At 42.8% G+C, this 16,869-nt stretch overlaps 2 protein-coding genes across 5 annotated transcripts in view; one reads left to right on the top strand and one right to left on the bottom strand.

Annotated features, from left to right (window-relative positions):
- Window positions 1–4,693, bottom strand: part of fah (fumarylacetoacetate hydrolase (fumarylacetoacetase)) — a 19,251-nt gene extending 14,558 nt beyond the window's left edge. For 2 of the 4 annotated variants that reach the window (XM_079496780.1, XM_079496779.1), the window contains exons 1-3: window positions 2,164–2,287; window positions 1,564–1,674; window positions 151–272 (exon numbers count right to left, since the gene is read on the bottom strand). In XM_079496780.1, coding sequence (XP_079352906.1) covers window positions 151–272; window positions 1,564–1,674; window positions 2,164–2,244 — 314 coding nt within the window. In that variant the 5' untranslated portion in view covers window positions 2,245–2,287. Of the gene's footprint in view, window positions 1–150; window positions 273–1,563; window positions 1,675–2,163; window positions 2,288–4,330; window positions 4,450–4,575 lie in introns of those variants that run through there. The other 2 variants (XM_079496782.1, XM_079496781.1) reach the window with 2 other exon arrangements.
- A 1,306-nt stretch (window positions 4,694–5,999) lies between these two features.
- Window positions 6,000–16,869, top strand: part of abtb2a (ankyrin repeat and BTB (POZ) domain containing 2a) — a gene marked incomplete at its 3' end in the record, with an annotated part of 42,558 nt that continues 31,688 nt past the window's right edge. Inside the window, exons 1-2 of the mRNA XM_079496431.1 lie at window positions 6,000–6,713; window positions 7,189–7,627. Coding sequence (XP_079352557.1) covers window positions 6,210–6,713; window positions 7,189–7,627 — 943 coding nt within the window. The 5' untranslated portion in view covers window positions 6,000–6,209. The remainder of the gene's footprint in view (window positions 6,714–7,188; window positions 7,628–16,869) is intronic.

Raw genomic sequence — 16,869 nt, forward strand, 5'->3', positions numbered from 1 at the left:
CGCATGCTGGCGTCATCTCGCAGTGTGCTCTCATTGGCTGACTGACCTGCTGCGCATGCTGGCGTCATCTCGCAGTGTGCTCTCATTGGCTGACTGACCTGCTGCGCATGCTGGCGTCATCTCGCAGTGTGCTCTCATTGGCTGACTGACCTGCTGCGCATGCTGGCGTCATCTCGCAGTGTGCTCTCATTGGCTGACAGCAGGAGCTGGACGGTTCTCCTGGCCTCTCTCCACGCCTCGAACCCAAGGCCCATGAACGCATTCAGGGTTGGCTGGAAGCAGAGGTGACATGTTGTATAACATGTTATAACATGTTACAAACATGTTATAACATCTTATGTACATAACATGTTATAGCCCCCATATAGAACACATGCAGGGTTGGCTGGAAGCAGAGGTGACATGTTATAAAACATGTTATAACATGTTACAAACATGTCCATAGTGTCAACTCCTTCCTTACCCCTGTTTCGGATCCGTGGTTAGACTGGCATATTCACCGATACCGATATGACCCGATATGACAAATAAGTGCCGATACAGATACTTTTCCGATACCGATACCGTATTGGGACATCTCTACTAGAAATCTAGTTCAAACTTCAACATGTTCAGCTTCATGCAGTTATTGAGGGGCGCTAGCCCCTCCTATATACAGGTTTGTTTTTAGTTCAATGTTTGTTTTAAAAACGCCATTGACAATGAAGAGAAAATAATGTTTGTTTTGTCCCTAGCAGAAACATTAAATCCCATTAACAATAAAGATAATTTAATGTTTGTTTTGACACTGTTTGTTCTACATCATCATTATATCACCTAATCAAAGCAACATGAACAATTCCCTCCTCGATGTTGTAAGATGATAAGAGCGCCCCTAGGGTGTGATTTTTGAGTGGTGTAAACCACTCCTACAACTGGCTTTTTTGTGCAGAAAAAATGAGCATGGTTGCAATGTTCACCCTGTTGTAATGACGTAATGAAATCACACCCGGGTGAACAGGGTGAACATAGCAACCATGCTCATTTTTTCTGCACAAACAAAGCCAGGTAATGAAATCACACCCGGGTGTGATTTCATTACGTCAGACATGATTTCATTACGTCAGACAGACCTTACACCACTCAGTTCACACGGGTGTGATTTTTTTTATATGTATGCTTGTATTTTTCTTTTTTGTAAACGGTCTTGCATGAGGAAGGGTCAGATCTCTCTGTGGTTGCTATGACAACACAGGCTGGTGTGGTTGCTATGACAACACATGCTGGTGTGGTTGCTATGACAACACATGCTGGGACCAGCAGTGAATTAATTCGTCACCATCCATCATCACGGCGCCAAAAATGCTCCATGTTCTACTGTACGTCATAGACATTGTTTAATACATGTTCTACAGCAATAATTTTCATAAAACAGCATTTTTCATTGGCTCATAAAAACTTCATTTTTTCACTTAAAAAATGTACTTCCGTTGTTTTGTCCATATAGGTCCAAAGTTCACGTGTAGAAGTTTCGTGCATTTTTATCAAGCTTGGTCCCTTAATAATAATAACAACAACAACAACCTGATCAAAGACATCCTGGTGTTTGGACAGCAGAGGTCCTCTGAACAGACTCTTCACGGCACTGAGGTCCAGAATGTGCTCTCCAATGGCAACCCCGATGCGCTGTCTGGGCTGAGGAGACGATACAGAATACATAAAAATAAAACAGAACAATGTCTTCACTGCACTGAGGTTCACAATGACCTGCTGTCTGGGCTGAGGAGAGAAAAACATAAACATAGGCCTACCACTATTTGCCACTTTGTGTAAAGAGGATGCGATGTGTTTGTTTGTTTGATTGATTGATACGAATAGTATGTAGAATGGCTACAGTTCCAGGAAAGTGTGCAGGTCAAAGGTCAATGCAAAATCTGCTAAGAGGATAAAACCAGAAAAAAAACACTTTTAAAGACTTGCGGGTCCTCCATTTTCAATTCATCAGAACATTACATTAGTCAGATTTTTGTTCTTTGAAAAGTTTCACAATACAGTTCATACATTTAGTTCAGACACTTAGTTCATACACGAGTTCAGTCCAATGGAACGTTCTCTGTGCACGCGCGCAAAATCCAAAGTCCATTTTCCTTCCATGAATGAACAGGCTAACTTTCCTGTACTCACGTCCTGGGCTGTGGAGAACACTCCGTAGGGCAGGTTGTGGAAAGAGAAGTGAGAGTTCTCGTCAACTTTGATGAAGGACATTTTCAGACTGCAGTTGTTGTGCTGCTGCTGCTCTAGGATTCCTGGGAAGAGACTGAACAGCGTGAATAAGCGCTTCCAGATGTGCACCGCAGCCATTGGACAGGCTGAATGGCCCCGGCAGCCAATCACAACACTGCCTCTTATATCCACCCCAGAGCACATAGGAGTATAGAGTTACGACATTGAGGGGGCAGAAAACAGCCCCGTCGGTCACGTGGTTCATGTATAACGCCCATAGACTCCAATGCATTCCGTAAACTTCCACTTTGTCCATGCAGTGTATGCAGAAGGCCCATGAAGTGAACGGAGTTGTCGTAACTCTGTCTTACTCTATAGCTCTGATCCACCCTAGAACCTACTGGGTAAATAATACCCCCCTCCCCCAACCCCCCACCCCCAAAAAAAGAAAAGACAAAAAAAAAGTTTTTTTGGAGAGGAATGACTAAGCAAAATCGATAGACATGTAAGTGCCTTATTTCTAGGAACACTGGTGGAAAGTAACTAAGTACATTTACTAGTATTGTAAGGATAATTTTGAGGTTATTTTTTAACTTAACTTACTTTAATTTCTACTTCAACATTACCTCTTCCACCCTACCGGTAGGCTAACCCCTACCGGTAGGCTAACCCCTACCGGTAGCCTATATACATTTTGGCCATTTGAAATTAGGCAATTTATAAGCTCACAATGCATGCTGATGCGATGCATTGTGAGCTTGTAGATCTGCCATTTTCTAAACATTGACCTTTTATACATTTGAAAGTAGCCTAAATGTACTTTGTGATTTTTGTTAACCAGTAAAAATCACATTGAGACTAAAGTCTCAACAAATAACAGTTAAACAGACAGAGAGGAATAACAAACAATGAAAACAGACACTCTTGCAGCACAATGTGTGCCCTCTTCTCTTGTGTTGTGAGCTTGTAGATCTGCTATTCTATTCTCTTGTGAGCTTGTAGATCTGCTATTCTCTTTTGTTGTGAGCTTGTAGATCTGCTATTCTATTATCTTCATGTTTTGTGAGCTTGTAGATCGGCTATTCTTAATTCCTCTGTTTCATTAAACAACCACATTATTGCAGACTGAAGTACAAAAGTAACCATTTCTGTTGAGTGGTGTTACATTTGACACACACACACACACCTCTAATTGTGTGGACTTGTGATGTTTAACAATAATTTAACTCTTGAGTGTAAAATGAAACCAAATAGTCCATTTGGTTTGACACTCTCAAAAGTCAAATATCTACATTCACGGACCACCATTTGATGACATTTATCTCAGACCCATTTGAGCCACGGACCACCATTTGATGATATTTAGCCTCTCAGACCCATTTGAGCCACGGACCACCATTTGATGACATTTAGCCTTTCATAATAATAAACTACATTACAACATTAATGATTTCCCCTCATTTCACAGCTCAATTTACAATATATAGGCAAACTATAGGCTTTGCTGCAATCTTGTGGCGATAACTGCACATTGCAGTTTAACCACAAAGTTAAAACTATAATCTAATTGTAGCTGAATGTAGCGGCCCTCGATTTGTGAAATAATGAGAAGTGGATGGTCTCAACGGCCCATTTATTTTTTCTTCAGGCACATTTGAAGATCATTGGAACACCGTGAAAACTATTAAAAAATATATATATATACTTTAAGAATCATATCAAACATTTCATAGTTCCATTCAACAATAAAATCAGTGCATTTAAGTTAATCACTTTAGTAGGCTACAATTGAACATTGTGGACCCTATTGGAAACAAGTGTAATGCTTAATTGGGTCGTCCACTCACAGTTAACAGCCTTTGTATTGAGTTTGTGCTTGAAATGTACTGTAATTCTGCAAACTGTTAAAACATTTTTCAATCAAAAACAATAAAATAATGAATTTATAGTTGACCATAATTCAGTGATTCAATATAATTAATTTCATTATAAACAAGCAGATTATAAAGCAAATGCACCATATAGACCAAAATGAATTTAATGAAATAAACCAAACAAAATGCAATTAAACCCAAAGTAAATCATGAAAGAAAACTCAAACAAACAAAACAAATAAGCAATGTTGTACCTCGCTCCGCTAACCGAGGGCTAGGTAGAAAGACATCTTGGACTTCAACAACACCAAATGATCACAGGATAATTAGCTACATGCAGGTTGGTGGCACATCGGTCACAGCAAAGCAGGCACTGTGGACAATATGAACAGGTTCACTTAACTGTCTACCAACATCTTGCAGGTTTCAACATTGCATAAACGACTCGGTGTGAACCATAGGTGTGAACACTTAACATGAACATGAAAACATCTCATACCGTCTGGCGCTGCTACTTTCAAACACGCTGTCTCTCTCCCCTGTGTCACTCTCCGTCTGCCCGTGTGCGTGTGCGCGTGTGTGTGTGTGTGTGTGTGTGTTGTTGCGGCGACAGGAAGTTCCAAAGTAAATCATGACGCTTGTCTATGAGGTATTATAGTGACTGACTGCCATCTGTTGACAGGGTTTGGTACTGCAGTTAGAAGTTAATGTACCCGGTATTCAATAATGCTTGGATGCACCCACAAAGATTATTACAGCAAAACACCAGGATAATTCAAAACATAATACATTACATATTTTGTCTTTCTACTTTTTTGGAGACAGCCACTTTTGCATTAAAATATTGTTATACACCCACCTGGCCATAAGATTCAGAGTAGCGAACAAAGATTTCTAGATTTATGTTTACTACAAGCCAAAAGGGCTATAGCTTTATCGTGGAAAAAGATAGGCAAACCCAGTATTGCTCAGTGGTTTAGGGAGCTGTCATTGTGTCTTCCTCTGGAAAGAATCACTTATACTTTGAAAAATAAACAAAAGATGTTTGATAAGATATGGGGACGGTTTATCCAATATATTACGGTTAATGATTTAATGGTATTGGAAACTGAAAATGTCTAATTGTATTCTCTGCAGCTATTTGGTCTTGTGGCCATAAGGATTCTGTTGTTGTTACCAGTCTAAGTGCCCTTATTTTAATATACTGTATTTATATGTATGTACTGTATGTTTGTTTTTTTTGTTTTTTTTGTTTTGTTTTTTAAGTAAGTATTGTCTGATGTATTATGTATTGTTCTGTTGTATTGTCTGTTTGTACAAAAAAGGAAAAATGCAATAAATATATTGTTAAAAAAAAATATATATATTTTTTTTTATACAAGAATCCATTTCATGTATGGGAGGCCTTAGAGGTGAGGAAAAACTATGTTGTGTTTGGCCCTAAGTCCGATTGTAGGGGTATGTCCATCTTTGGGCGCCATTGTCACAGCACTGCAATATATGTGATATGTGAGGTTTTTTTTGTCGTTGGTCATAGTCTCAAACTCACATTGGGTGTGTGACACGCACGCACGCACGCGCACACACACACACACACACACACACACACACACACACACACACACACACACACACACACACACACACACACACACACACACACACACACAGGTCTAATAAGAAGTCCAATTGAAAGACCACGAATTATGTCCAGAGTCCAAAAATCGAATATTAACTCCATTATCCTCCCACACGGTGGCGCTGTAGGGCAGTACTAGTAAACTACCGGCAAGTCATTATAGTGCGCACGTGTGTCTGATTGGTCCTCTCAGCACCGACAGATGATTGGTTCGCTGTGCGTAAAGTACCTTCACCCCTTGGTTATTTTGGCAGACCGGACGGGAGAGGGACGGCGTATATACGTTGTGGCATGAAATCCAGGTTCTTATAAGATACAATACCATTCTAGAGATATAGAAACATAGAATACCTCCGGGGCTATTCATCAGATGTTTCTTATTATAACGTTTCTACAGAAGCTCTGCTTTTGATGGATATCTGGTATGTTGTTTTACTGCTGTGCGTAAAAGTCACTCGTCAAATTTAAGAATTTAAGTAAGTTACCATCATATCATGACGAGCAGTAGTGTGGCGACGAAGAAGAGCCTGGAAGACATGAGTCTGGATTCCGGCTATGTGGATTCCTCCTGCAAGTCCCTCAGCCGGTCTCATTCGTCCCGGTCCAGAAGGCAGTCCCAGTCCCACGAGTCCCACGCGAGTTCCCCTCAGCGGGGTGCATGTTCCTGCTGGTGGCAGCAGCAGCAGCAGCACACCCACCACACCACCACCGGCTCTCTGAGCAGCAGGAACGGCAGTTGGGACACGGTGAGCACGGCGCCAGAGGAGGACCCGGGCGGCGACCTCCTCCTCCATCTCAAGTGTTGTCCGTGTCTGCCGGAGCTGGAGGAGTACCCGTGGAGCGACGCGGAGCTGCGGGGGGTCTTGTTGCGGAGAGGCGCGTCCTTCAGCTGGGACGCCGTCCACAGACTGTCGGTGCTGCTGCGGAGGGCCCTGGTCCGCATATCCCGCGAGGCGCAGCGGCTGAGCGAGCTTCACCGGAGATGCACGCGATTCGAGGTTCACAAATAATGATTATATAAAACTAAGAGTAGACCTGTCAAAAATGATTATATAGCCTAATTGCAATTATTGGAGATCGTAATAATGTCTACATAATTGTTTCCATGTTGAAAAATGTTCTAACAAGAAAAAAGGAAATCTACCACTTCATAACGCATGAGCTTGTAGATTTGCTATTTACACACGATATAAGTAGGCTTATAAGTAGAGCTAGCTTATAAGTATAATATAACTTTTACTATATAACTTTATAAGTGGCTTATAAAGTTCTTAAAAAATGTGTCAGTCATTTCTTTGTAGGCCTATATAAATCAAGCCAAACAGAAAAGTATTTATTTATGATGTTGAATGCCAAAAACACAATAGGCATGCAATTCTTAATCGAAATTATTTCTGTGACAATTAAATGGTATAAAATGTAAAATGTCACGTCAGTCACGCTGACCACACTGCCCCGCATGCACACATATAGGTCCAGAGCGCCGCCAGGCTGGTGCTGAGTTGGGGTCTCGCCGAGAAGTGCGCGGCGTCCGCCGTCAGAGCGCTCTCCCTGGACAGCATGAGTTCCGGCAGCGCGGCGGCGCGTCAGCCGGGCAGGTCCGCCCGCTGCGGGCTGACCCTCTCCGTGGGCCGCTTCTTCCGCTGGATGGTGGATACCCACGTGTCGGTGCGCGTGCACGAGCACGCTGCCATCTGCCTGACCGCGTGCGTGGAGAGTTTGGCGGAGGAGGTGGGCGCGCGGGCGGTGCAGGTGATGCTGCACGTGGAGGAGGAGGAGGAGGAAGAGGTGGGGTCCCCCGGCGGCGGTCCGGTGAGCGCAGAGGTACTGGAGGCCACGGTCAACAACGACGGCGAGCTGTGGGGTCTGATGCAAGTGTACGAGCATCTGATCTGCGGCAAAGACGCCAACGGTAGGCTAAGATCTATCTGTCTGTCTGTCTGTCTGTCTGTCTGTCTGTCTGTCTGTCTGTCTGTCTGTCTGTCTGTCTGTCTGGTCTACCTACCTGTTAAGTGTCAGTCAAGAGTAAGACACTAGCCTACACATACAGTAATTGGCAACCAATAACCTCCCCAGACCCATCCCACAATCATCTCAGAATAGTTAGCCTATAATATCAGATGTCAACATGGGGTGTCTGAGAGATATTACTATTTTAATTGTGTCTAGTGTGCACGTGCAATATATTGTACAATTGTTTTTGCACATACACATATAATTACCGTATACATGAACATATACTGTGTGTGTGTGTGTGTGTGTGTGTGTGTGTGTGTGTGTGTGTGTGTGTGTGTGTGTGTGTGTGTGTGTGTGTGTGTGTGTGTGTGTGTGCGCGTGTGTGTGTGTGCGTGTGTGTGTGTGCGTGTGTGTAATCTTCAATTTTAAGAGAAAGAGAGACAGACAGAGAGACAGACAGACAGACAGACAGACAGACAGAGAATAAAAGAGCTGAGAGAGAAAGATAAACAGATGTGAATCGATGCATTGTGCAGACCTGCTATTTTTGCAACACCCACATGCAACTAAATATATAACTCAGTGACCCACGTGGGTAATTGAATTGTTAGTCAATGATGTCTCCATCTCATGCTGACCGTTGATGGTGGTCAGTGCACGGTGGTCTTTAGACCCAGTTGATGGTGGTCAGTGCACGGTGGTCTTTAGACCCAGTTGATGGTGGTCAGTGCACGGTGGTCTTTAGACCCAGTTGATGGTGGTCAGTGCACGGTGGTCTTTAGACCCAGTTGATGGTGGTCAGTGCACGGTGGTCTTTAGACCCAGTTGATGGTGGTCAGTGCACGGTGGTCTTTAGACCCAGTTGATGGTGGTCAGTGCACGGTGGTCTTTAGACCCAGTTGATGGTGGTCAGTGCACGTGGTCTTTAGACCCAGTTGATGGTGGTCAGTGCACGGTGGTCTTTAGACCCAGTTGATGGTGGTCAGTGCACGGTGGTCTTTAGACCCAGTTGATGGTGGTCAGTGCACGGTGGTCTTTAGACCCTGTTGATGGTGGTCAGTGCACGGTGGTCTTTAGACCCAGTTGATGGTGGTCAGTGCACGGTGGTCTTTAGACCCAGTTGATGGTGGTCAGTGCACGGTGGTCTTTAGACCCAGTTGATGGTGGTCAGTGCACGGTGGTCTTTAGACCCAGTTGATGGTGGTCAGTGCACGGTGGTCTTTAGACCCAGTTGATGGTGGTCAGTGCACGGTGGTCTTTAGACCCTGTTGATGGTGGTCAGTGCACGGTGGTCTTTAGACCCAGTTGATGGTGGTCAGTGCACGGTGGTCTTTAGACCCAGTTGATGGTGGTCAGTGCACGGTGGTCTTTAGACCCAGTTGATGGTGGTCAGTGCACGGTGGTCTTTAGACCCAGTTGATGGTGGTCAGTGCACGGTGGTCTTTAGACCCAGTTGATGGTGGTCAGTGCACCAGTTGATGGTGCACTGACGCACGGTGATCTTTAGAAGCCCACCAGTACCGTGACAGAGTTTAGCCCAAAGCCTGCAGACTAGACAGGAAACTAGCAATTTGGGGAATAATAAGCGACACGGAAGTGTAGAGGATACTGGCTGATATACATCTGCATTGTGTGTGTGTGTGTGTGTGTGTGTGTGTGTGTGTGTGTGTGTGTGTGTGTGTGTGTGTGTGTGTGTGTGTGTGTGTGTGTGTGTGTGCGTGCCTGAGTGTGTGTGTGTGTGTGTGTGCGTGCCTGAGTGTGTGTGTGTGTGTGTGTGCGTGTGTGCGTGTCTGCCTGCCTGCCTGCCTGCCTGCGTGCGTGCGTGCGTGTGTGCGTGCGTGCGTGCGTGCGTGTGTGGACGTGCGCGCGCGCGTGTGTGTGTGCATGTTTGAGAGCTATTATTACAGTGTGTTTATGTGTGTCCCTGACTGTGTATATGATGCGTAAATATCAATCTCTTTTGATATTTGTGTGTTTTATGTGTATGTGTGTCTACACTGTATATGTCTTTATAATTGGTGTAAAGTAAACATACTGCCGTTATTTAAGATACTTCCACATCATCAGCAGTTGAGCTGGTTCTTTTGCAGTCAGGTGCAGCTGAGCAGACAGGGGTCAGGGGTCACATACTAAATGTTGAAGTGCCTCACAGTCACACTGACCAAGTGCAAAGCAAAGTTCTTTGTTTACCCAGGGTGAATGGACTGAGCTCGAGATGCTTGTTTACAGCCAGACCCTGCTCATAGAACATTTCATGGTAGGGGTTCAATGCCTTGCTCAAGGGCACTTCAGCGGTGGTAATTTTAACGTGCCGGTCCGGGGATTCGAGCTGGCAACCTTTCCGATAACAAGGCCGCTCCGCAAACCATTCGGCCACCGCTGCCCCTAAGTGACCTTTCTTCACCACATTGACAACACATTTCCCCCTGATCTCCCCCTGTAGCCTGTGTTATTAGACACATCCTGTTAGGAACCACAACGTAGACTCTTTCCCACCATTTCTGCAGTCCTGTCTTTTCACAAGCCGCGATCTAATGTTTACCAGAACTAAGAAGTATTTCATTGACCTACAATGTCACTACAATACATGCACAGGAAGGCTCAGGCTCAAGAGGGATCCCCCCTCTAGTTGAGTCGTTTGATGTATTATTTCCCCCCCATGTGGTAAAACCAGATTTCATATCCAGGTGGTTACATCTGGGAATCATCCAGGATTAGGTTTCCTAGTGGGGGGTGGTCAAAGCAGAGTATACCCCTGAATCATCCAGGATTAGGTTTCCTAGTGGGGGGTGGTCAAAGCAGAGTATACCCCCTGAATCATCCAGGATTAGGTTTCCTAGTGGGGGGTGGTCAAAGCAGAGTATACCCCTGAATCATCCAGGATTAGGTTTCCTAGTGGGGGGTGGTCAAAGCAGAGTATACCCCTGAATCATCCAGGATTAGGTTTCCTAGTGGGGGGTGGTCAAAGCAGAGTATACCCCTGAATCATCCAGGATTAGGTTTCCTAGTGGGGGGTGGTCAAAGCAGAGTATACCCCTGAATCATCCAGGATTAGGTTTCCTAGTGGGGGGTGGTCAAAGCAGAGTATACCCCTGAATCATCCAGGATTAGGTTTCCTAGTGGGGGGTGGTCAAAGCAGAGTATACCCCTGAATCATCCAGGATTAGGTTTCCTAGTGGGGGGTGGTCAAAGCAGAGTATACCCCTGAATCATCCAGGATTAGGTTTCCTAGTGGGGGGTGGTCAAAGCAGAGTATACCCCTGAATCATCCAGGATTAGGTGTCCTAGTGGGGGGTGGTCAAAGCAGAGTATACCCCCTGCCGGAAGCCTATATCTCCATCAGCAAAATGTCTTCTGAAAAAAGTTTCCTGAAAAACCCTATGTTTCTATGTCAGTGGTTCTCAAAGTTTTTCATGTCAAAGGAACCCAAAAATGATATGTAATTGGCCACCAACCCCCATCTGAAAATATGTTATTCCAGGAACCCCTCAGAAGCAAAGATTTGAGTTAAAAACGTTCGCTCTGAAAGAATATATACTGTATATATTCAAAGCTTTGCACCACATTTTCACGATTTTTCAAAAATAGCAGACCTACAAGCTCGTAGCGCGGCACTCGGTGGCGCGCTACGAGCTTGTAGATCTGCTATTTTTCAATAGCTAAACATAATGCTGAAAACACCAAAAGGGGTTCCCGCCCAAAATGGGTTAAATGAAGGCTATAGGCAATTTATTGATTATTTAAAGATATTCTATATTCTTTTGTCGTCATGAACGGGACTCGAACACGCGCCGCGCTGTCAAGCCAGAGCCTATATGACTTCTCATCAACTTCAGTAAAATATTGTGGCTGGTAGGGCTGAACGACATTAGAAAAATGGTCATTGTGATATTTTAGTTTTTGCAATATGGGTTGCAAAATCAAAAGAGAATATTTTTGGTGAAGAATATTTTCACCATATGCAGATCTGCATGTGACCTATCTAATCTATAGTAGCTCAAATTGGGAAATAATGCATCAATGATTTAGCCTGGAAACCAGACGAATCTGCCACTGTAAAAAATAAATAATAATAATAATAGGCAAAAAAAAGATCATTAGTAAAAGCAAAGTTACTATATTTACCCAGGGTAACTGGACTAAGCATCAGATACTTTTTTCCAGCCAGGCCCTGCTCATAGAACATTTCATGGTAGTGGTTCAATGCCTTGCTCAAGGGCACTTCAGCGGTGGTAATTTTAACGTGCCGGTCCGGGGATATGAACTGGCGACCTTCCGGTATCAAGACCGCTCCGCAAACCGTTCGGCCACCGCTGCCACTAATATGCCACTAGTATGGCCATGCCGCAGGCTAGCAATGATTAGGGTGGTTTTAGAGGGTGAAATAAAGTTCAACACACTGGTTGACTAAACATGACAACTCTGTCAATGCAGAATGTCATGCAAGACTACAGTTACCAAGAAGTCTTTTGAACCACTTAAACCCTATACTTTGTTGTACAATGATCAATTTGGCTCATTTTCAGATTTGTACATTTCTTCTTTGGTTTCTTCAAATCATTGCTGTCGGACATAACCGTGTATCTCCATATTTCAACTTTGTATGTTTTTTATTGCCCTACTTCATTATACTTCAGTCAGTTCAGTGTTGCGCGAAAGTAGCAAGAAATAGCCGAAGTGAAAGTGGTTAAGTGTGTCTGTACTCTGTAGTTTCATAAATATTGAACCAATGAAAAGTAAGAGCTTGTGATTAAATAATAACTACATTGGATCCGTTGGAATACATATTATTATTTTGTATTTCCTGAAAAGCAACGCTTTTGGGTATGCAACCACCCCGACAGAGACGAAATCATTCATTATTCCCCAACTTCAAATTGGGAGCCAGAGAACAGTGGCCCTGACTTTGTTACAGCTCATTAATGTCACCTTAATGACTCGCCCTGGTGGTTAGCGTTTGTTAGCTTCTATTCCTCACACAGGAGCCAAAGAGGCCTCCATTCATGCTCCCTGTGTAGGGCATGGGGCCAGTGGTTTGTCCCCCAGACTAAACAAACACCCCCTGGGTACAAAGAAGCACGTTGAGGGCTGGTGTTTTCACTGTTCAACATGTGGTCAGAGGTAGCTGTCACCCCCCATGTGAACACTGCAAATGCACTCTCACATGCACACGTTAGAGGTAGATACATGTAGAGACGCGGGTACACACTCACTCACTCACTCACTCACTCACTCACATACACACACACCGCACACTCATTCACCAGCACAGTTATAGTATAGGTCTATAGACTGTACAGCAGTGGTTTTCCAACGTTTTCCGTTTCAAAGGAACCCCACGTAATTATGTATTTGGCCGCAGACCCCCAAACAAGTTTGTGCCAGGGATAGGACCCCCTGAGGAGATTTATGTAAAAACAAAAACACTTTGATACAGTATAACTCACACTCATAAAAGCATGGAACACAATACGTTACCTCATGCATCGGTTCACTTTTTTAATGGCATATTGCACAACAAGCGTCAAACAATGGCAAAACTGTTCTGCCTCTTTACGTCGACAATAAAAGCCAAATCCCTGCAGTGAAACCTGAGGCAGAGTTACAGTAATTTACAGTAGGAGCGCTGCCTCTTCCCCTGCTAAGCTCATCCAGGAACACAGCTTGCAATGCCATTATCTGCTCAAATCACCACAGCGGCAAGCACTCAAATATGTAATGGATGTGTGGTGTGTGATGATTTCTCTCAGCGGAGATTGGGTTGGGTTTTTACTGTGTTGAAAAGTATCACTTCCATTTTGTTTTCTAACGCTACCCTGTAATTTCCCCCACACAGACACTTTAGGGCCCCAGTGGCAGTGCTTTATTAAGCGTTGTTTTGTCTCCACATGATACTCGCATATTTTTTGTTATTTACGTAATTGCACTAAATTGAGTCCTGTCTTGGCGTCAGTTGAGTGTTTTAATTTATTTTATTGTATGATGGTTGTGATAGTTTTGTGTGTGCAGACCAGACATAAAAAGTAAGCTTTGCGTTAATCTCATACATATGGCACAAAAGTTAACATAGAGATTACGTTACAATCAGTGGAAAAAGTGATCAGTAAGACTGAGGGCTCCATTTTCGTCACCGCTAAACCCCTTATCCCTAAACTTCTTTGCCTTTTTTAATATTTTGATAAACATTTTTGAATAGTTCAACTAGCCAAACTACATTGACACGTTGTGAGCTTGTAGACTGGCCATTTTAACTATTCAAAAATGTTTTGCAAAATAGTAAAAAAAGGCAAAGAAGTTTAGGGATAAGGGGTTTAGCGGTGACGAAAATGGAGCCCCGAGTGTGAATTTCACGTTGAAGTTGTGAAAATGTTTTGACAGTTTCATGTTGTGAAAATGTTTTAAACCCTGGGTTTTGCGAGTTCAGTGAAAACGTGAGTGAAACACATTTCAAACACTTCTCAAGAGAGAAGTGGCGGGAAGACATTGTTATGGTAGCATGGTGGTGTTAACCTGTGATGTGCTGGTATGCTTTGTTATCTCCGGAGGCTGTGCACACAGTTGACACAGCCTAGAGCTGCATGGATGTCAACATGAACACATTCAAATCCTCCTGTGTGTTCATTCATCGCCTGAGGGTCCATTTGGTTTCATTTGTAACCCCCCCCCCCCCCCCCCCCCCCAAAGAAAATTAACACTTAAAGGACCTAGACAAGGCCTGGTTATATCAGAGTGGTGATTGAGGCTCAAACCATTAGAAATAACATAGACAATATGATATGAAATATTAAAAGTAGTTTTAAAATGCATGTTATTTGCGCTTTAACCCATTTAGACCTGAGTTAAAAACATTAACTTTGAAAGAATATATATTCAAAGATTTGCGCCACATTTTTAAGATTTTTCAAAAATAGCAGACCTACAAGCTCGTAGCGCGCCACTCGGTGGCGCGCTATGAGCTTGTAGAGCTGCTATTTTTCAATAGCTAAAGTATAACATAATGCTTGAAACACCAAAAAGGGTTAATGAACACATTTACCACATAAGCTTACTTACACACATATGTTTTTGGTACTTACAGTATATAAATGCCATATATGTTCATATTCGATCAGTCATAGTTATCTCCTGCGGTCAGCACCTCCCCACTACTGGTGTGCGCTCCTACCTTCCTGTTTGTCATATTCGATCATGAATCATGATATATATTTTGGTACTTACAGTAAATACCATTATGTTCTCCCGTGTATTTTATTTTATTTTGATATAATGTATTTTCTGCAACTATATATGTTTCATATCAAAGAGGCTATATCCATACATAGTCATTAAAACACTATTATTATTAAGCCATCAGTGGATTTGTGAGAGATTTTCCACTGTAAAGCGTTGTGGCATTTGTTGAAGAAACCACAAAGTCTGATCCAAAATACTGTGACACATTTCAATACAAAATTATGTATGAGAAAATCACCAAGTCCGTTGATTAATCATCTTGGACCGATTATTTTATCATCAGATCGTCCATCTCTGTTCTCCCACAACCGAACAAATGTGTTTCACAGAGTTGTCTCTCCATGAGAAACATTGTAGCTAAAGAGTTGTCTCTCCATGAGAAACATTGTAGCTAAAGTTGTCTCTCCATGAGAAACATTGTAGCTAAAGGTTGTCTCTCCATGAGAAACATTGTAGCTAAAGGTTGTCTCTCCATGAGAAACATTGTAGCTAAAGGTTGTCTCTCCATGAGAAACATTGTAGCTAAAGGTTGTCTCTCCATGAGAAACATTGTAGCTAAAGGTTGTCTCTCCATGAGAAACATTGTAGCTAAAGGTTGTCTCTCCATGAGAAACATTGTAGCTAAAGGTTGTCTCTCCATGAGAAACATTGTAGCTAAAGGTTGTCTCTCCATGAGAAACATTGTAGCTAAAGCTTAAAAGGGAACAAAATACTAATACAAAGAGCCTTCTGTTTTGACCAGATGGAGATAACATTAAATTAAATATGGTGGTACAGTAAATACAGTAATGTGATTCTTGCTCTAATGCGGCTCATAACTCCAGTGGTATTTAATATCATCTGGATCACACACACACACACACACACACACACACACACACACACACACACACACACACACACACACACACACACACACACACACACACACACACACACACACACCACACACACACTTCCTTCAGCACAGCCACTAACCCTTCCTTGACCTGAACACACAGTCATAGTAAGAGAAATCTATGAAAATCTGGGAAACTAAATCGTTACCAAGAAATGTCTTCACCAATGTGTTTCTAAATGTGTCTAATAACATGTACTAAAAGTTTGAAATTCAACTCCCGTGGGAAATTGAGTATTAGCATAATATGTGACCATACCCATAACATCCTATATAAGGCAAAAAGTCAAAATTTCATCATTCTTTAAGTAGCATGTGACATATGAAACTAGGGGGTTTTCATGATTCTGAATCCATTCCAAGCATTAGTTTTGCACAAAAAACACTCCTTGGGAGGAAAAACGGCCTCACAAACGTGATGAGGTCAGCACATTTGGTCAAGTGGATATGGCCTAATTTAGCCCAAGGAGTGTTTTTTGTGCAAAACTAATGCTTGGAATGGATTCAGAATCATGAAAACCCCCTAGTTTCATATGTCACATGCTACTTAAAGAATGATGAAATTTGGACTTTTTTGCCTTATATAGGATGTTATGGTCTTGATACCGGAAGGTTCCCAGTTCGAATCAGCCGTCCGACACGTTAAAAAATTACCACCGCTGAAAGTGCCCTTGAACAAGGCATTGAACCACTACGATGAAATGTGTTCTATGAGCAGGGCCTGGCTGGAAACAAGTTCTTGAGCTTAGCCCAGATACCCTGGGTAAATATAGATTCATTTCATTTCATTTCATTTCATTTCATTTCACACCTTTAGAAACACATTGGTGAAGAAATTTCTTGGTAACGATTTAGTTCCCAGATTGGTCAAATACCTGATAAAATGCCCTTACTATCAAGGTAAGTTACATTTTATTTGAATAGCAGATTCTGAACAGGGAATCTCAATGTGCTTCTAATGGAAAAAGAACATACAGTACATACATATATACGGTAATATAATACAGTATACTGTATACTATGATCATTACAATGCAGTGGACTGGAACTCTCTTCCAATAAAGAAC

This window comes from Electrona antarctica (assembly GCF_951216825.1).
Source record: "Electrona antarctica genome assembly, chromosome: 3".
Classification (NCBI taxonomy): Eukaryota; Metazoa; Chordata; class Actinopteri; order Myctophiformes; family Myctophidae; genus Electrona; species Electrona antarctica.